The following is a 19,678-nucleotide window of genomic DNA, read 5'->3' as shown; positions in this document are numbered from 1 at the left end:
CACATGATGGCTACCTGGTCCTGCTCTCTACAAGCCCCTCTTTCTCCTTTAGGGTGAAGCATTGGCTTCAGGCTTACCTTACGTTGGGATCCTGTGTAGCGTGTTGGGCTCACTAGATCTAGGCCTGAACTCAAAGGCTGTGCTACCTCTGCAGTTGCCATTGCAGTGAGCGGAAACTCTCAAACTAGGCATGAGAGCCAGTCAAGCAAGGGGACTGGCTATCTCGCTCATGGTCCTACTGCTTTTGGCTTTTTGACTTCTAATTCAAGTCAGACTTATAACAACTCAAGAAGGCCCAGGGTAGAAGCTTAGTGAGATTTGAGATAGTTTCCAGAGGTCCTGGTGTGGGAAGCATTGAAACTGAGAATGAATAGGAGGGAAGGAGGAAAGATCTACTTAGACCACCTCAGGCAGGGACCAAAAAGTCAGATTCCTATAGGACCAAGTGCATAGATAGGCTCTGTGGGGATTCTTGGGAGCTGTGGTGAGCCTGGCCTACCTCAAGGGGGCAGCCTTACTCAGCTGATAAGTGCCCTGTAGGATGCAGTGTTGGGTAGTGTTGCCACACCTTTTTAAGAAAAGCTAGAAATCTGATTTTTATGTGTAAAATCTCAGTTCTGAATGTGGACAACTGAATTATTTATTAATTGAAATAATAAACAAGGACTGTGTGAGACAAACAAAACCTATTTGGGGACTGATAGTAGATGGCCTCTGGCTGAAGACCTGGCAGCCTACTTTTGGAAGACCCTGCCCTGTGGCTGAAGCTGTTGCTCCCTGTTTTTCTTCCCTCTCTTAGTGACAGCATCCATTACCAGATGGTGTATTCCTACGGCTCTGGGGTGGTGTGGGCCCTCGGCATTGTTCCCTTCAGCCACGTGAACATTGTCAAGTTTAATGTGGAAGATGGAGAGATTGTGCAGCAGGTACGCTCAGGCATCTTCCTCGAGGAGCCTTGTGAATTGAGGAGGGAGTAGATAGAGCCCTTCCTTGCACTAGGACCAGAGAACTCAGCTGGCAAAAGCCATTTAAGTTCCCTGTTCTGGTCACTTGGAGGCTGCCTTCTCCTCATCAGGTATTTATTTAAAGCCCTTGCATTTGCCCACAGTGCTCTCCTGTGCTGGATAAAAGAGTTGCATAGATCCATTTGTTGCCTACGAGTATCTTGCAAAATAATATTGTAAACTAATGGTAGAGAAACCACAAATGACAAATACAGTAAATAAATGCTTATCTCAAGTGTCAGTTATTAAAAAATAATCTGGTATATTTTTCTAACATCCAGATAGAAAATTGGGATTTTTCTCTGGCTTTGGAGCTTTTGGGAGGCCGGGGGGACAGGAAGAACTTTGGAACCAACCATGAAGAACCTTGTGCTTGGGCCCCTGGTGGGAACTGGCAGTGACATTGCTGATGAGCTGAGTGGGAAATGTAAACATCCTCATTGGCCTCCTGTTATGTGTCATTCCCATAGGTCAGGGTTTCAACTCCCTGGCTGCAAAGTCTCACCGGAGCCTGCGGTGTAGTGGATGAGGCTGTCCTGGTTTGCCCTGACCCGAGCTCACGGTCCCTCCAAACTTTGGCCCTGGAGATGGAGTGGGAGTTGAGGCAGATCCCACTGCAGGTGAGAGGCCAGCGCTGCTTCCACTGGCCCGAGGCACAGCCTTCGCTGCTTAGAAAAGTCTTTCTCCCAGTGTCACTGCTTCCTTCCTGGCCTTGGCAGCTATTGAGAGAAGGCCGGGCCTCTGGCTGAACTGGTGAAAGGGGAAGTGGGCCACTGTCCTCTTTGGAGAACCTGAATGGGGACTTCAGGAGCCAAGTGCCATGGCTTCGTTACTTTCATTGGCAAAGGGGGGCAGAAGATGCAGGCCTGGGATGGAAATCTGACTTCTCGGCTTCTAACCCTAACCCTCCTCCCTCTTGTCTTCTAGTCCCTCGACTTAGAATATGCAAGTGGATTCCAACCCCGGGTCCTGCCCACACAGCCCAACCCAGTGGATCCTTCTCGGGCCCAGTTCTTCCTGCAGTTGTCCCCAAGCCACTATGCTCTCCTGCACTACCATCACGGGGTCCTGAGTCTGCTCAAAAACCTCCCACAGGTAACTGCAGGCCGCATGGTTTGCTAGGATTCAGGAGCATCCAGCCAAGACACGGATGCTAGAAATCCCCGCCTTTGAAGCTGCAGGCATTTGCTCAGGAAAGAAGACATCTTTCCAAAAGTGGCTTGAGAGGGTTTAGCCTTAGAGCAGAAATGGGATAATTTTTCTCCTAAGAGTTATACAACATCTTTAGAGTAAAACTGGCACCTTCCTCTGGGTCCTCGGGGAAAGTGGGGACAATAATTACAGCTTCCCACAGATACTGAAAGCAGCGTAGGATTGAGGATTGACTGTGCCTGTGCCCGTTTTCAGCTGTGGATGCAGCTGGCCCTTCCTCTGCTCTCCCATGCCCCGGCCAGTATGCTTTCAAGTTGGGAGAACTTTCAAATCCATGGCCAAGGGGCCTCCCTGTAGAGGTGGCTCTCTGGAAGGCTGCTGGCTAGTAAAGGCCCATTTAGGAACTGACACCCTGCTTTTCCCCTAGACTGCCCTAGTGAGCTTTGCCACCACCGGGGAGAAGACAGTGGCTGCAGTCATGACCTGTCGGAATGAAGCAGTGAGTATTGAGAGTGAAGTCAGCACTGGGGGTTTCCTTCGTGTCTGCCAGGAGCCCAGGGCGCTAAAAGTCTGGGCATGGTCTCCTGGTCACTTAGAGCCCAGAGGGCAGCAGGCTGTTGAGAACTAAGTTCTCATGCTGTCTATACAGCTTTCTGTGCACCCCCTTGGTCCCCAGGAGTGGGACCCTAAGATGATGCTTCACTTTCATCTGGGTCCGTTAAGGGTTGCATAGGCTTTGAGGTTAGGAATGAGAAATTGCGATGTGCCTTCTCCCAAGTATGGAGAAGACAGGTGAAAGCTTCATTTTGGTAACTGGGAAGTGACCCGTTGGCTCATTTTCCTCCTTCTGTCCTCTTTTCTCTAGCAGAAATCTAGCAGTTCTGAAGATGGGTCACTGGGAAGCTTTTCGGAGAAGTCTAGTCCACAGGTAGGGTATGGCATTGGGCAGTGTGCCAGACCTAGACCCAGGAGATAACCCCAAGAAGTTGGGGGTGCAGCTTAGGCCATGAGCTGGTCTCCTATAGAGTTTCAGTCTCAAATGGGGTTTCCTGAATTGTGTAAATGATAGTTCTTTTGATCCTTTTCAGTTGGGAGATTAGGAAGTAGAAACTCTAGAATCTGTTTTTACGCACTTGCTCCTCTGGGCCTTCGTTTCCCCATTTCTTCTGGGCTCCCAGCTGGGAGAGTTGTTTTAATCTGTGCATTTGCACTGGAGCAGAGCATGGGACGGCTGGGGCACAGGTTCCTGCTGTGGCTCTTTCTCATCAGCTTTTCCGAGGGTTCTGTCATTTCCCCGCTGACGGTTTTACCTCTTTGGGAAGTCTCTGCTACACGTACTGGCTTCCTCCTGGACAAATACAGGGGTTGTAATTTTATTTATTTACTCAGGTGTCTTAGTTCTGCCTTAGGATTTAGCTTTCTTTTCTCTTCTTTTCCTTGCATATATTTCCTGTCTTGGCCTGGGTTCTTCTCTAGGGTATTGCCCCCAGTTATTAGGCTTCCTCTGGGGCAGTGGTCGGCAAACTCATTAGTCAACAGAGCGGCAAACCACGGCTCGCGAGCGCATGTGGCTCATGAGCCGCGGTTTGCCGACCACTGCTCTGGGGGAATCCCTCAAGTTGACCTGTGCTGTCTGTTCCCTTAGGACACCCTGGCTTGCTTCAACCAGACCTACACCATCAACCTCTACTTAGTGGAGACAGGCCGGCGGCTGCTCGACACCACAATCACCTTTAGTCTGGAACAGAACGGCACTCGGCCGGAGCGGGTGAGTGGGAGCCTTTGTCTTCAGGCTCCATCCTGTGGGCATCTCAATGTGGGGTTCCCTTTCCTCAGGGCCGGGTCACAGCCATGGGTCCGGGATTAGACGTGGTCCATCCTGAGCCACTGACCAGCCATAAATCCCTGTGAATAACAGTAAAAGTGGTACCGTTCATTCCAGGTTATCACTGTGCCAGGCACTGTGCCAAGCTTTTCACGATGCACTAACTGATCTAACCCTCCCATCAGTCTGTGAGGTGGTTATTACAAACGAGGAAACTGCCCAGAGATTCAGGGCCCTATCCCGAGTCACAGAGCCAGCAAGAGGTCGCTAGCCCTGCAGCTGGCGTTCTTCGTTGCTGCTGTGTTGCCTTTGTGCATGTTCGGTTATGTTCCTCAGCCTCTCTGGGCTGGGCTTTTGTTTCTGAAATGGGAGGTGTATGCCCTAGCTGTGTACTCAGCAGTTAGCGCATCGGCCCTAGCACCAAAGGGTCTCAGGTTCAATTTCTGGCCAAGGGCTTATACCTGGGTTGCAGGTTAGCTCCCTGGCCCTGGTCAGGTGTGTGTGGGAGGCAACCAGTAAGACACATTGATGTTTCTCTTTCCTTCCCTCACTCCCTTCCACTCTCTAAAAATCAATGGAAAAAAAAAATATCCTCTATCCTCGGATGAGGATTAAAAAATAAAATAAAACAGGAAGTGTACTCCTGTCCTGTTCACTTAGTGGGGTGTGATTGGCACATGGTGAATGATATGGGACTCCTTGGGTTTCCTCCATGGCAAGGTCTGAGGGCGAGCCTAGCACCATTGTGTTGGCTCCTAAGAACATGTTTTATCTTATTGGAGTCCAGGTAGTAGCTGTATTACTTAGACATCTGATAATGCCATGACCTAGACCTCTGACCACTCCTGAGGCTTTGGATCTTGAATCTGGTGCTCTGTGAGGCATTTGAATTCTCGCTGACTGCAGTGGTCTCGACTCTTTGGCTTATAGCTGTACATCCAGGTGTTCTTGAAGAAGGACGACTCCGTGGGCTACCGGGCGTTGGTGCAGACAGAGGACCATCTGCTCCTTTTCCTGCAGCAGCTGGGTGAGCGACCTCATTCAGCCCATTTCTTTTAGGCCTGCCCATGAGTTCCAGTCAGACTCTGTCTGGGCTGTGGTCAGGCTTGTGGAAGAGTCATGTAGAGCGTACCCTGATATTTTTCCAGAGCATGTCACCTGCTTTTGAGGAATTCCTTAGCATTCTTGGCTGGGACATGGAACTTTCTTCCCTTGACTTATTGAATCCAGCCCCTTGCTCTGTGGCTTCTCTTTGTCACACAAGAGCGGCAGGGCATCCCTGAGCCACCGAGGAGAGTCTCTTCAGGAGGTGAGGGGCCTAGTGTTGTGCCCATGCTCTTTCCAGCAGGGAAGGCGGTGCTGTGGAGCCGGGAGGAGTCTCTGGCAGAGGTGGTGTGCCTAGAGATGGTGGACCTCCCCCTGACTGGGGCGCAGGCTGAGCTGGAAGGAGAATTTGGCAAGAAGGCAGGTATGAACCCAACAGGTTGGGCCAGCAGTCGCTGCAGGGGATGCTTTGGGAATGTGTCTGTTAGTTGGACCATTGGCAGTGCTGTCTCACAGCATCTCTGGCTTCCAGGGTGCAGCCGGGTGCCAGTCTGTTCTGAACCGGCTCTGAGACCAGTTTGTAGTGCTTTGTGGCCATATGGCTTATGTACCCATTCTTTTCTATGAAAGGTGTCACCTGCGACTCCCTCTAGGGAAGGGCCTTGAGGAAAAGAAACTTAGTTTAGTATAGTAAGAGCTACCATTGTCTGAGCACCTAAAATTTGTCAGGCACTATACACCCATTGTCCCCAAAGCAACAGCCATACCTTTCTAGAGAGACATGACTGGGTTGACTGACCCAATTGTTGCGCTGGCCACATCCCAAACCCCAGGATGGACTCGGTTCCCTCTACGCTGAGCCACTCCTACCCGCGCCCCCCCCCCCCCCCCGCCCCCATCTCTGTCCCTTCCATCCATTCAACTCGCTATCCAACAGGTATTTACTGAGGGCCTACTCTGGGCCAGGTACCCTGGTAGGCATTGCAGTTTTCTTAAGCTGAGGATTAATTTGACTTTACTATTTATTTTTGCTGCCTGGATCCAGCGATTCAAGGTAAAATCTTTCTGCCACCTTGTTGCTCGTTGCCTGTCCACATGACTAGCTTTTGATTAATACTTCGTTTTCCTGACTTGCACCAACAAGATATATACTGTGTGTGCGTGGACTGCTATGGCCGTGACTTGTCCTGTTTGCCTCTCACTGCTCTTCCTTGACCTGAATAAAAATTACATAAGAAAGGGCACCCCTCCTTTTCAGTGAGCACTTAACGTGTACCCCACCCTGTGCAAAACCCTGTATGTACATCATGTGTCACCTTGCTATAGCCCAGTCAGTGGATTACATGCCATTTAATGATGAGGAACCAGAGGCCAGAAGATCAAGTACATTTCCCAAGGTCACTGAGTTAGAAGCAGTGGAGTTGGGATTTTAACCCAGGTCTGCCAGACTCCAGAGGCCATGCTCTTTACCGTGCAACGTTGCTTCAGTGACCAAATCTGCCCTGTGAAGGAGATTTGAGGGTCGTGGTGTCATTGATGGAGTCAGAGGAGAGTGAGTGATAGCCCCGGGAATTGGTTGCAAGTAGGTCTGTTGGGTGCAAGTAAAACAGTTGACAGAATAGGGGTGAAGCAGTGGGAAATGGAAATACCCGTTCATGATACACATATATATGTACCCCTGCACCCCACATCCCTCCCTCTTTTGGGTTCATGGCACCCAGAGCCTTCCTCTGGCCATTCTGGATGTGGGGCTGTGGTGGAGACATTCACAGCATGGCTGCATCCTGCATGGCTGATCCCTGACCTCTTAGTCTCCTATTCCAAGGCAGGTGCAGTACTAGGAGCCAGGTGAGTAGGTTTGGAAGTTCCTGCCTGGCTTACCTGAGTGTGAGACTGCTGGCCTCAGACACAGGATCGCTCCTTGGACGTGCAGCCTGAGGTGTCAAGCCACAGGAGAGAGAGCGACCCCTCGTTAGCAAAAGCAAGTACCCCCTTGCTGGACACACCTAGTCTGGTGGGGAGGGAGCCTCAGCTGTGTTTATTACCTTTTCCTTGACACCAGACGGCTTGCTGGGGATGTTCCTGAAACGCCTCTCGTCCCAGCTCATCCTGCTGCAGGCGTGGACTTCCCACCTCTGGAAAATGTTTTATGATGCTCGGAAGCCCCGAAGTCAGATTAAGAATGAGATCAGCATTGACACCCTGGCCAGAGATGAGTTCAACCTCCAGAAGATGGTGGTGACGGTAACAGCCTCAGGCAAGGTGAGGGGGTGAGCCCAGGTCCCAAACCTCCAGAGGCTCCAGGGTGGTGGGGGAGAGCATGGGCTCTAATTTTCATGGATAGAATCAGTTCTTTGGTTTGTCTTTCTAGTAGTGAGCCAGTTATTTGTTTATCTTGCAGCTCTTTGGCATTGAGAGCAGCTCTGGCACCATCCTGTGGAAACAATATCTCCCCAATGTCAAGCCAGACTCCTCCTTTAAACTGATGGTGCAGAGAACCACTGCTCACTTCCCCCACCCCCCACAGTGCACCCTCCTGGTAAAGGACAAGGTGAGGCCACCTCTGATTTGAACCAAAGTGGTGTGGCTTTTTGGTGTTTTGTAACTTAAATTTCTCCTAGGCCTTTGGAATTGTATGAGAGTTAAGGATCAGTATTCAGGGGTTAGAGCTCTGTTTCTTCCAGTTTTTTCCTGAGTGGAGGAACCATCCAGGACTGAGGTGGGAGTGACTGGAAAGGGGGGGTGACTTTACCAGATGTGTAATAAGCCAGCTCATCTTCTTCCCAAGCATAGGTGGCTGGTGGTAGCTGAGTGGCTGTTTTCTCGCCAGTAGATGAGAGACAGCAGGACCCAAAGCTATTTGTATCCCTGCCTCCCAGAATTGGATGGATTTTTGTGGGTTCATTCTGGTACTTCAGAAGGGAGCTGGGAAGTGTTCTGCTGGAATGGCTGCCCTCAGGTTGCTGGTTTGGTCATTGACCGTTTTATTTGCCCCTCAGCCTGCCCAGTTCTTGGTTAGCTTTGGAGTCAAGAGAAAGTTTATTTTCCTTTTGACACATTAGCCTCGGGGACCATTCACCTTCAGCCAAGACTATTTCCCATGAAGAAGGCAAAGACTAAGGAATCCAGCATAGCTAAGATCAAGTCCCAGATTTACTCCTAGGATGTGCATTCTTTTCATGGTGAAATCTAACAGTCTGCCCATTTCAGGAGACAGGAATGAGTTCTCTCTATGTCTTCAATCCCATTTTTGGGAAGTGGAGTCAGGTGGCTCCCCCAGTGCTGAAGCGCCCCATCTTGCAGTCTTTGCTTCTGCCCATCATGGATCAAGACTATGCCAAGGTGCTGCTGTTGATAGATGATGAGTACAAGGTACGGCATCTTTAGAGTGGCTGGAGAACATCCACGTAGAGTTGGGTGTTGGGGAGGGGTGGTCAGACAGCAGCCAGTGTACCAGAGCTGGGGGCTCTCTGCAGTCAGCACACATTTGGGCTTGTAGGGCATCTCTAAGCGACTTGATTACTCTTTGTGCACTTAGGAAAATTCAGGGTCTTAACAGAACTAAAATTAAGCCCTAATTGAGTTCAGTAGACTAATTCTTTAAGATTTGCTATTTCATTAAGGCTCTCTTTGATGGGGAATAGTAATAGTAATTGAGAAAGTGCTTAGAGACTCCTGACCTTGTCCTTTAACACTTTTATTGGGCTCTCTGGATTTTCAAGGTCACAGCTTTCCCAGCCACTCGGAATGTCTTGCGACAGCTTCATGAGCTAGCCCCTTCCATCTTCTTCTACTTGGTGGATGCAGAACAGGGTCGGCTGTGTGGATATCGACTTCGGAAGGTAGGGAAGGGGCATCCTGGCAGGACCCTTCAGGGAGAGATGTGGGTGTTTTCTGGTTATTTGCCTGAGAAGTCAATTACCCTATTCATTCTATTGAAAATTTTGATCAGCGTAGTGCTGATATCTGATCCAATGTAATTTTCATATTTATTGAGTGGCTCCCACATGGCAGGCATGGTTCTAGGTGCTGAGGAAAAAGCAGTGAACAACAGACAAAGTCTGCTCCCCTGGAGTTCTCAGTCTGCATTCCTTTTCTATGGCAGTGAGAAGGGACATTGTTGTCCATTTGGGGGAAGGTAGGAGGTGGGAATGGGGGTTGAGTAATAGTACTTTCTATAGGAATATGGTGTTATTAACTCACTCTTGATAGAATGTGTGCTTTGAGTTTTATTCTAGAAATGGAATAGATTTGCTCTGACCCTGACATACTTGAGTCTAATTCTTACAGTGATACACAGTGGCTCTGAGATCTAGCGAGGATGTTCACAAGGGCCTGGTCTTGATCTCGCTAGCAGGGCTGCATAGAGGAGTAATTTGTGGTCTCACCAGACGGCCCTTCAGTCCTGTCCCTTAGGGCCTTTGGAGAGGCACTATAATATAGAGATGAAGAGCTAGGATGACCCGCCTATGTGTGAAACCTCGCTAACTTTGAGACCTTGGGCGTAGGATTTCTCTACCTCTGCTTTCTTGTCTATGAAATAAGATGATAATGACATTTACCTCATAGGGTTATTGTGAGGAGCAGGGACTTAATACATATAAATTACATAAAGCAATGCCTGGCACATGGTAAATGCCATCTAAATTTATTATCTGTTGTTTTAAAATGCAATGCCCTTTTCTGACATCTTGTAACAGCCAACCTTTCACATAAACAGCATAGGAAATGGTCTACCCAGAAAATATGTTCTTTACCCTTGTGAGTGAAAATAAATTGCCCTTCCAACTTGATAAAAAGGAGACCCTGAAAGAGACAGTTCTTTGTGGAGAGCAAATTGGAGTGTGGGTGTCATGAATCAGTGGAATCCTGAGGATGTCATCAGAGTAAGTGGTGGCTAAGGGCAGACAAAGGAGGTAGAGTTACATGTGAGTAGGCCAAGGGTGTATTAGTCTTTGACCTCTGAGTGAGTTTACTGGTGACCTTACTCTCTGGGGATGTTTTTCATTGTAAAAGATTAAATTGACGTAGAAGCGCATAAGCAAAATGTGAGCAGACCCTTTCCACCCCGCTCCCAGCTGTTTTCCCAGATGGAAGGCCTGTCAGGAGTTGGCTGTGCATCTTCCACGGTCCTTCTGTATATTCACAATACTGTGTAAGCAGCTGTATGGACCATATAGATATGTGATTCATAGATATTTCTTCTTAGTGAAAAGGAATTGGCCTTTATTAACAGGATTTTTTATTTTTTCTATCTTATTATTTTGTTAAACCCATGTTTAAATGAAAGTATAATATTAAGAAAAATCCAGAATCCTGAGGTTATACCTCAGTGACCTTTCAAAAGGGAATATTTGTGTATGTGGCAGTCAGATCAGGAAGCAGAACGGCACCAGTACCCCGGTGGCTCTTGTGCCCTTTCCCCTCCCCCTATAGTAACATTTAACCTTACGGATTTGCTTATGGTTTCCGGTGACTCTAAAGAACCTTTCCTATAATACTTCAAGGTCCCTGCCAGCTCAGTAATTTTCTGCTGGCCCAGGATACGGATTCTTTGATTTTAGTAATAAGTGCTAAATTTTCTTTGGATATTTCCTACTCAGATAAACAATGGGGAGCTATTAAATAAATCTTCAGCTTTCTTAATGGCGTCAGTATATTTTTAAATCAAACTGTGAGTTATAAAACTTGTTTCATAAACCAGAACCTTCTTCCAGCACAAAGGCTGCAGGTAATGAACTGTAGGGTGTGTCTAGCTACCGCAGACTCCAGTCCAGACTCCAGTCCTGACTACAAGTGCCGGCTTCCTTGCCTTTGCTCCAGGATCTCACCACTGAGCTGAGTTGGGAGCTGACCATTCCCCCAGAAGTACAGCGAATCGTCAAGGTGAAGGGGAAGCGCAGCAGCGAGCACGTTCATTCCCAGGGCCGTGTGATGGGGGACCGCAGCGTGCTCTACAAGGTACGGCAGAGCAGCCTTGTATAGAGTAGGAGAGCAAGGGTTTGAATTCTGGCTCTAGAATTTGTAGGTGCATTATCTCCAGTGAGTCATTTAATCCCTTTGAGCCTAAAGTATTGTCTGTGAAATGGGTACACCATGCCCTTGTAGAGTGGTCATGATGAGACTCATGCTTAGCCTAGGGCCTAGCTTATGGCCATTGCCCAATCGATGTTAGCTGTTATTATTAGTGACTAGAGGCTCAGTGCATGGGTGGAGTCCCTCAGCCTGGCCGGCGATTGAGGCCTGTTGGGGGGCCAGCCAGCCAGGAGACGGACCCTGGCAGGTTGGCTGGCCGGCTCCCCGATCGGGGCCTATGGGTGGGGGGCGGTCGACAGGGGGAAGGGGCCACGGAAGGACTGCCGGCCACAGGAGGTTGGCTGTGGGAGCGCACTGACCACTAGGAGGCAGCTCCTGCGTTGAGTGTCTTCCCCCTGGTGATCAGTGTACATCGTAGCGACTGGTCAATCGGTCGTTCCAGTCATTCAGTCATAGCAGTCACTTAGGCTTTTATATATATACATAGTACTGATAGAACTGTTGGGGTTAAACCTAGTTGATTCATCAGAAAGCCTGTCTCTATGATCCAGCACTCTAGTTAATAGTAAAGGGTGGGAGATGGAGAAATGACTATTGGGCTGCAGAACTGTCCCATGAGAGCATGAGCAGGGAACCACGACCAAGGACTTGACGGGAAGCTCGTTTGCCAAGTGTGAGGCAGAGCGCAAGCCTCTGGTTGGGCTGTCCAGGTTCAGACTAGGCTCTGCCGCAGACTAACTGTTCATTGTGGGTAATTCGCGTAGGCTTCCTGACTTGTGTTTTCACTGATGTGATGGAGATTGTAGCCTGTGTCATAGGATTTCTTTGAAGGTTAATGATAACATATAACATGATTAGAATGGTGTCCTCCACACAGTTAGGATTATTATCAGTGCTGCCAACTTGAAATCTTTACTGATGGATGCCTTCCATGTGACTGCAGTGTTTTACTTGTTCAGAATAACCAGAATAATACATATTCTGAAGTACATTTTGACTTGTACTAGAAAAAATTTACTGTGTAATTTCATTCGTATGAGGTAAAATATACCAGAATACTTGTGTTTTCATATGTTGAAAGCATAATAATAATAGGGCTCTTTGGATTCATATTCATTATGCAGATTTTTAGGATAGTCTCTATTTTAAATAAGCTTTTTTTTTGGCTTAATTTTAGACTTACAAAAAGGATGCAATACTACATAGAATCCCATAAGCCCCTTCTCTAGTTTCCCCTTGGGGACCATAGTACATCTGTCTAAACTAAGACATCAGCATTGGGGTAAGACTGTTAACTAAACTCCAGTCTTTATTTGGGTTTCATCAGCTTTTCTATAAATGTCCTTTTCTGCCCCAGGGCTCCACTTTGCATTTAGTTGACAGTTTTTCATGACCTTGATAGTTCTGAAGAGTATTAATCAGGTGTTTTGTAGAATGTCTCTCAATTTTGGTTTGTCTGATGTTTTTCTCATGTTTAGACTATAGCTATGGGTTTTTGGAAGGAATACCACGGAGGTGAAGTGGACTTATTATTTTTTTAAGTGCCAGTTGGGTGCCAGGTACTCTAGACACTAGGATACATCAGTGAACAAAATAGACATTTCCTCTCCTCGTGAGGCTCTCATTGTATTTGGAAGAAGCTAATAAAGAAAGTAAACAGCCCTGACCAGTTTGGCTCAGTGGATAGAGCGAAGGGTCCCAGGTTCGATTCCAGTCAAGGGCATGTACCTTGGTTGCAGGCACATCCCCAGTGTGGGGTGTGCAGGAGGCAGCTGATCGATGTTCTCTCTCATCGATGTTTCTAACTCTCTATCCCTCTCCCTTCCTCTCTGTAAAAAAATCAATAAAATGTATTTAAAAAAAGAAAGTAAACAGGTAAGTTAGAGAGCATGTTAGAGGATAATCAGTTTCATAGAAAAATCGGAAGCTGCAAAGAGGGAAAGGGAGCTTAGAATTGAAGGGGGATACATTTAAAATAGGTTGGTGCCCTAGCCGGTTTGGCTCAGTGGATAGACCGTCAGCCTGCGGACTGAAGGGTCCCCAGTTTGATTCCGGTCAAGGGCATGTACCTTGGTTGTGGGCACATCCCCAGTGGGGGGCGTGCAGGAGACAGCTGATCGATGTTTCTCTCTCATCGATGTTTCTAACTCTCTATGCTTCTCCCTTCCTGTCTGTAAAAAAATAAATAAAAAATATTAAAAAAAATAAAATAGGGTGGTTAGCGGGGGGTCTCATTGAGAAAATGACACTTAAGTGAAACTTGAAGGAGTGAGGAGTGGGGAAAAGCCTTTTGGACAGAAAATTCAGAGCATGCCTGGAGTGTTCTAGAAACAGCAAGGAGGCTAGCGGGACTAGAATGGGGTCTTTGAGGAGGAGAGTCTGGGTTGCTCAGGTCAGGAGGTGACAGGGCCAGATCACAGGTCATCACTCTGGCCTTTTGGGTGAGACAGAGCCATGGGGAAGTTTTGAGCAGAGAAGTGACAGAAGTGACTGAGGTGTTAACAGGTTCATTTGGCCTGCTGTGTTGAGATGAGCCTGTCGTGGGCCAAGGGGTAGAGCAGGCAGACAGTTAGGCTGTTGTAATAATCCAGGTGAGATGATGGGTTGGTGACAAAGGATCTGATTCTGGATACTTTTGAAGGTGGAGCAATAGGATATGTTGATGCACAGGATGTGTGTGTGTTAGAGAGAAGGAGTTGAGGATGACTTAGAGGTCCTAGGTCTAAGACACTGACGCATGGGGAGCTCTGAGAGGGAGCAGGTTTTAGCAGGGGTGGAACAGGAGTTCAGTTTGGGTCAAGTCAAGTTTGAGATAAGTCATCTAAGAAGATATACTGAGCTGGCAGTCCGTTAGTCAAGTCTGGAGTTCAGGGAGAGGTCTGGCCCAGATACGTAAAGTTGGGCATTGCCAGCACCCTTAGATGGTGTGAAAGCCATGAGATGGTGGTTACTGTGAGAGCAAGTATAGATGGAAACGTACAAGAGATCAGGAGATGAGGAGGAACCTGCCAAGGAGACTAGAAGGCGTGGCCAGTAAGGCAAAAAGAAAACCAGGAGCATGTGTCCTGGACGCCAGGTGGAGAAAGTGCTTCAAGACAGGAGTGATCCCGTGTCACATGGTACTAGTAGGTCATGTAAGAAGAGAACTGAGACTTATCTGTTGACTTAGTGATAGGGAGGACACTGGTGGAGAGAAATAGCGTTGCTGGAGCAGTGTCCTTAGGCCAGCGAGTGAGCAGACCTGGGTTGTATCTTGAGTTACCAATGTCTGTGACTTGAGCAGGTTGCTTAACTCCTGTAAGACATTGCATCTTGAAATGTGGGTAATAGTAGTAGCTACTTTGCAAGGTTTTCTATGGATTCAGTGACATGAGGTAGGCAAAGCACGTGGCATGGCACTCAGCAGACACTAAACGAGTGCAATGATGACAGACTCTAAACAGGAAGCTCTTCTAACCAGGAAACCTGATTCCTCTGCCAGGCCAGTGAACTCCAGGTTTGCCTCCCTCCAGGGCTCACCGTGGCGTGGAGCCCATGATGTACCACTGTGGTTCTGAGGAGCTTTTCTCTCCTCCCCAGAGCCTGAACCCCAACCTGCTGGCCGTGGTGACGGAGAGCACAGATGTACACCACGAGCGCACCTTCATCGGCATCTTCCTCGTGGACGGTGTCACTGGGCGCATCGTCCACTCCTCCGTGCAGAGGAAGGCCAAGGGCCCCGTCCACATCGTGCACTCAGAGAACTGGGTGGTGGTAAGGACTCGCAGATGAGCTTGAGTGCCATCGGGGACACGCTGTGTTCCATCATTTGTGAGATAGGGATAATAACAGTCACCTCTCGTCTGCCTTACAGCAGCATCTGGCATATAGTAAGCACTCAGATGTTACCTACTATAATTCCGATTTCCAAGAATCTGGAGAATTCTTTGTTTCTTGTGAACTCTGGGTAGCTTAGAGATAACTACTCTGAAAGCTAGTAAACTTGTTAGCAAGGAAGAAAACTGGGGTGCTGGGTGGTTTCTTTCCTTCGTGGGCATGTAGCCAATCAGAAAGGTGTCTTCCCATGTAATTTCCCCTGCCCAGTTGGACTAGCAGCTGAGCCCCTCGCTGCCCCTCTTCTCTCTGCAGTACCAGTACTGGAATACCAAGGCCCGGCGCAACGAGTTGACCGTGCTGGAGCTCTACGAGGGCACTGAGCAATACAATGCCACCGCCTTCAGCTCCCTGGACCGTCCTCAGCTGCCCCAGGTCCTCCAGCAGTCCTACATCTTCCCCTCCTCCATCAGTGCCATGGAAGCCACCATCACGGAGCGGGGCATCACCAGCCGACACCTGCTCAGTGAGTGACCGGGACGGGGCTGGGGGTGGTCTCTGGGGGTGACTGGGTCTCTTAGGCAGCCGCACTGAAGGACAAAGCCAGGATGCATTGCTGGCAGAGCCACGTCTGACCATCATAAGGGATTGTTAGTGAGGACGGCTTTATTTCAGCAGGAAAAGTTCCTCGTCTGGCTTTGCCATCCATAAAAGATGATACGTTTTAATTCTCGTTTCTGATGAACCACATTGCTCTGCATTTTTACTTTGCTCAGAAAGGTGAGCCCTGATGTCATTCCTAACAGATGGCCTGTGCTGACTGCAGACACTGGCACGGTTCGGTCTCATCCTTATGTAGTTCTCGCTCAGGACTTAGTGATGGTTAGTAAGCTGCTCTGTCTAGTTGGTTTTACCAAAGGCATTTGGGACTTAGAGCTTATCAGGCACTTGGTACTACTATTTTATTCTCACATATGAGGGGGAAGCCCTTTTGGCAGTTTCCCGTTAGGCCCCACTGTTTCTGAATCGAACAGCTCTCATGTCCTGTGTCCTCCCTGGCCTTGCTGCTGCACGGGCGCACGTGGCTTGTTTGGCTCATGGGAAGGAGGCTCATTGGTTGGGGCAGGTAGTACTGGAGGGAAAGGAGGGGATGAAGAGAGCTGAGTGGCCCTCCGTGTTCATCTCTCTCATCATTACCCATTTCTTGATTCTAGGACTTTATTTCCTGATGTCTCAGGATATGTGAGGAAACCAATATTTTCAAAAGTGGGAACCTTCATTCAGACACATGCGTATTATTAGATTATCGTTTTTGGCCATTTAAGGAGCCTCATTGACACCCCCAACTTCCTCTTCCCCCCTTTTTTTTAACTCAGTATTAAATGTCTGTGATAGTGACATTTTTGTAGCTAGCCCTAATCTGGGGTTGATTGGTGTGAACATACACTTTGACTTCTTTCTGTGCAGTTGGACTACCTTCTGGAGCCATTCTTTCCCTCCCTAAGGCCTTGCTGGATCCCCGCCGTCCCGAGATCCCAACAGAACAAAGCAGGTGAGACCCCTGTGGGCAGTGTGAGGGCTCTGACCGTAGGAACTTAACCTGTTGGTCACCTTTGGTCCTCAGCCTGGTACACGCTGTCCTGCTGTGCTGGGACCTGGGGATGTAGCAGTGAACAAGTCTGACAAATACGTCTGCCCTCATGGAGTTTACATTCTGGTTGGGGAGATGGACAGTAAAGTTGAAATGTTAGCTACTCGTAAATGCTGAGGAGGAAAAAAGCAGAAAGGGGATGGGGGCTGTGCAGGGTTAGGGGGTATGTGTGATTGAACTTTTGCAAGGGTGGCCAGGGGAAGCCCCTCTGAAATGGTGACTTGATTGAAGACCAGCAGGAGGAAAGAAGCTAGCATTATGGAGGCCTGGGGCACTTTTCAGACAGAGGGAAGAGCCAGTGCAAATGCCCTAAGATCCGTGGTCGGCAAACAGCGGCTCTCGAGCCACATGCAGCTCTTTGGCCCCTTGAGTGTGGCTCTTCCACAAAATACCATGGCCTGGGCAAGTCTATTTTGAAGAAGTGGCGTTAGAATGAGTTTAAAAAATTTGGCTCTCAAAAGAAATTTCAATCGTTGTACTGTTGATATTTGGCTCTGTTGACTAATGAGTTTGCCGACCACTGCCTAAGATGATGTCAGTGAGTTACAGGGAGGGTGGGAGGCCAGTGGGGCTAGAGCAGCTGGTGGTGGGGAGACGGAAATGAGGTCAGGGAGGAAATGGGGGCTGGGTCCTGTAGGGAAGACAATAGCTTGCCACTGTTAGTATGTTTTTGAATAATTCCAGCCATGGTTTCTGCATATTCTCGCACCCATCCTGAATTCTTTTCCCTTAGGGGTCTGAGAAACTGGGCAGCAGAAGGCACAGTAGATCTGTTTTTGCACAAAGAGGAAAGGAAGGAAGGGTATGGTTTGGAGTGAAGAGAGAATAAGAGTGAGACTGTGGGGGGTGAAGGAGGGGAGGATATAGCTGGGGAAAAGACATGGGGCGATAACAGGGTTTTCTAGAGGAGTGTAGACAGGCACTCTGGGTTGAAGGGCAGGTATTGGCCCAGTGGCTCAGTGTTTTGGTTTTAAAATGGCCTCGACTTTCCTCCCCTGGTGCGAATACTGTTGTCTGTATGTTATTTGTTTTTAGTTTTAGAACAATTTAAAATTAGGAATCCAGATCTCAGTCTTAGTCTCCACGCAGCTTGCTTTCTTACAGCCTTCCTAACAGTTAGCTGCTAAATTTTTAACTGCCTAGTAGACTTTGAAGGAAGATGTGAGGCTAGATATGTGGCCTGGAAAGCTCCCAGGACTCTGAAAGGGCAGCCAGGGGATTGCCTTACAGCAGTTTGAATGCCGTCCCGACTGATGTTTTGCAGAGAGGAGAACCTAATCCCGTATTCTCCAGATGTACAGATACACGCAGAGCGATTCATCAACTATAACCAGACAGTTTCTCGAATGCGAGGTATCTACACTGCTCCCTCAGGCCTGGAGTCCACTTGTTTGGTGAGTAAAGCCCACAGCCACCCAGCTGTGACAATCCTTGGGGACACAGCTGAGGGTTCCGTTTCCTTTCCAACCCGAGTTGGAGGTTGTGCGGATCACTGGCTGCCTTTCTTATCTGTTTTTCGTTCCCTCTGCCTTCCAGGTTGTGGCCTACGGCCTGGACATTTACCAAACTCGAGTCTACCCGTCCAAACAGTTTGATGTCCTGAAGGATGACTATGACTACGTGTTAATCAGCAGTGTCCTCTTTGGCCTGGTGTTTGCCACCATGATCACTAAGAGACTGGCACAGGTGAAACTCTTGAATCGTGCCTGGCGATAAAGACTCAGGATCTGCTGCCCAAGAGCGGAGAGCCGAGGGAGCGAGGGTCAGCAAAGCTCCAGCTGCAGTTTGACAGGGTGATGGAGGATGTGTGGGCGCTCATCTTAGCTAAGAGTTGTGAGGGAGAAGATGGACTCTCATGGAGACTCCTTTTGGGATATGTCTGGTGCCGTCGGTGGATGGAGGTTGAACTCTCTCTCAGCTGAGAATCTCAAAGCATCTTGATGGACTTTCCCCTGAAATCCAAAGGCCATTGCCCTATTTCCTCTCTTTGTCCATCTATGAATGTTTCGTGTGTTTTTTATAAGACCTCCCACAGAGTTTTCTCTTTTATGAGGCCTGTTTAAATTGGTTTTGGTTTGCCTCCTGTTTCCCAGGTTAAATTAGAAATCTTTCTGTTTCCCTGCTTCTTGCTTGAGTGGGAAGGGAACTCTTACTGACCACTCCACCTTTACATGCATTTGCTGTTTACATTGGGGAGGAAGAAGATCCGTCCTTTGCTACAGTTTGAGCACTGATCCAGCCTCTCGTGGCTCCCTGCACAATAACTCCTGGTTGAGGAATCTGTATGTGGTGTCAAACTTACTTTCATGAAGCCTCTAGTTTCATGTTCTCATTCAGGTTGGGCCACTTAGTCTTTGTTTCAGTTTATTAAAAGCCAAGTGTGTAAATAGCATCTTGGTTTGTGGATCACTGCCCAGGTCTTTCACCTAAGGCCATGGTCGGCAAACTGCGGCTTGCGAGCCACATGTGGCTCTTTGGCCCCTTGAGTGTGGCTCTTCCACAAAATACCACGGCCTGGGCGAGTCTATTTTGAAGAAGTGGCGTTAGAAGATGTTTAAGTTTAAAAAATGTGGCTCTCCAAAGAAATTTCAATCGTTGTACTGTTGATATTTGGCTCTGTTGACTAATGAGTTTGCCGACCACTGACCTAAGGCATGTGCAAGCTGACACCTTTTAATACTACTGAATTGTCTGAACCTTGAAGAGATTTCAGGGAAGGGAGGAGAGAGAACCCGCCTGTTTGCAGTACCTCATGATCTCTCATTTCACCCACAGCCTGGTCTAGCCATCTGATAACCTTGTTAGAGAAAGCCGTCCTATGTAAGAACCTCATTATTTATTTTTAGTTTTATATAAATTGACACATGTGGCTCACTAGATTGCTCTTAAAATGAGATTTCAAATCTTATGAATCTTTAAGAAATGGAGGCAAAGGTAGGAAATTGGCATATTGTGGGTGAGGCATTGCCGAATGGCTGGGCTGTTGTCTCTGCTGCAAAAGAAAGATGTCCTAAAAATTTCCCCTTGTTCCCGGATTTGGGGATTAATGGGGCTATTCTTTACTGTGAAGAATGAAATGTACGGAGTAGACCTCTAGCCCTGTGGGGGGAGAGGTGCATTGAAGCATCTGAATAAAGTGAGTGACGAATGGCA

At 48.2% G+C, this 19,678-nt stretch overlaps 1 protein-coding gene across 2 annotated transcripts in view; it reads left to right on the top strand.

Annotated features, from left to right (window-relative positions):
• Nucleotides 1–19,678, top strand: part of EMC1 (ER membrane protein complex subunit 1) — a 24,782-nt gene extending 5,104 nt beyond the window's left edge. Inside the window, exons 6-23 of one of the 2 annotated variants that reach the window (XM_080653953.1) lie at nucleotides 800–926; nucleotides 1,475–1,624; nucleotides 1,932–2,099; nucleotides 2,584–2,655; nucleotides 3,025–3,084; nucleotides 3,802–3,924; nucleotides 4,912–5,008; nucleotides 5,327–5,449; nucleotides 7,088–7,287; nucleotides 7,427–7,576; nucleotides 8,236–8,397; nucleotides 8,748–8,867; nucleotides 10,849–10,986; nucleotides 14,641–14,814; nucleotides 15,190–15,400; nucleotides 16,342–16,426; nucleotides 17,790–17,919; nucleotides 18,062–19,678. In XM_080653953.1, coding sequence (XP_080510079.1) covers nucleotides 800–926; nucleotides 1,475–1,624; nucleotides 1,932–2,099; nucleotides 2,584–2,655; nucleotides 3,025–3,084; nucleotides 3,802–3,924; nucleotides 4,912–5,008; nucleotides 5,327–5,449; nucleotides 7,088–7,287; nucleotides 7,427–7,576; nucleotides 8,236–8,397; nucleotides 8,748–8,867; nucleotides 10,849–10,986; nucleotides 14,641–14,814; nucleotides 15,190–15,400; nucleotides 16,342–16,426; nucleotides 17,790–17,919; nucleotides 18,062–18,241 — 2,470 coding nt within the window. In that variant the 3' untranslated portion in view covers nucleotides 18,242–19,678. Of the gene's footprint in view, nucleotides 1–799; nucleotides 927–1,474; nucleotides 1,625–1,931; nucleotides 2,100–2,583; nucleotides 2,656–3,021; nucleotides 3,085–3,801; nucleotides 3,925–4,911; nucleotides 5,009–5,326; nucleotides 5,450–7,087; nucleotides 7,288–7,426; nucleotides 7,577–8,235; nucleotides 8,398–8,747; nucleotides 8,868–10,848; nucleotides 10,987–14,640; nucleotides 14,815–15,189; nucleotides 15,401–16,341; nucleotides 16,427–17,789; nucleotides 17,920–18,061 lie in introns of both variants that reach the window. The other variant, XM_080653952.1, reaches the window with a different exon arrangement.

This window comes from Plecotus auritus, assembly GCF_963455305.1.
Source record: "Plecotus auritus genome assembly, chromosome: 2".
Classification (NCBI taxonomy): domain Eukaryota; kingdom Metazoa; phylum Chordata; class Mammalia; order Chiroptera; family Vespertilionidae; genus Plecotus; species Plecotus auritus.
Note: the sequence above shows the minus strand (reverse complement) of the source record. Positions and strands in the feature narration are given on the sequence as shown.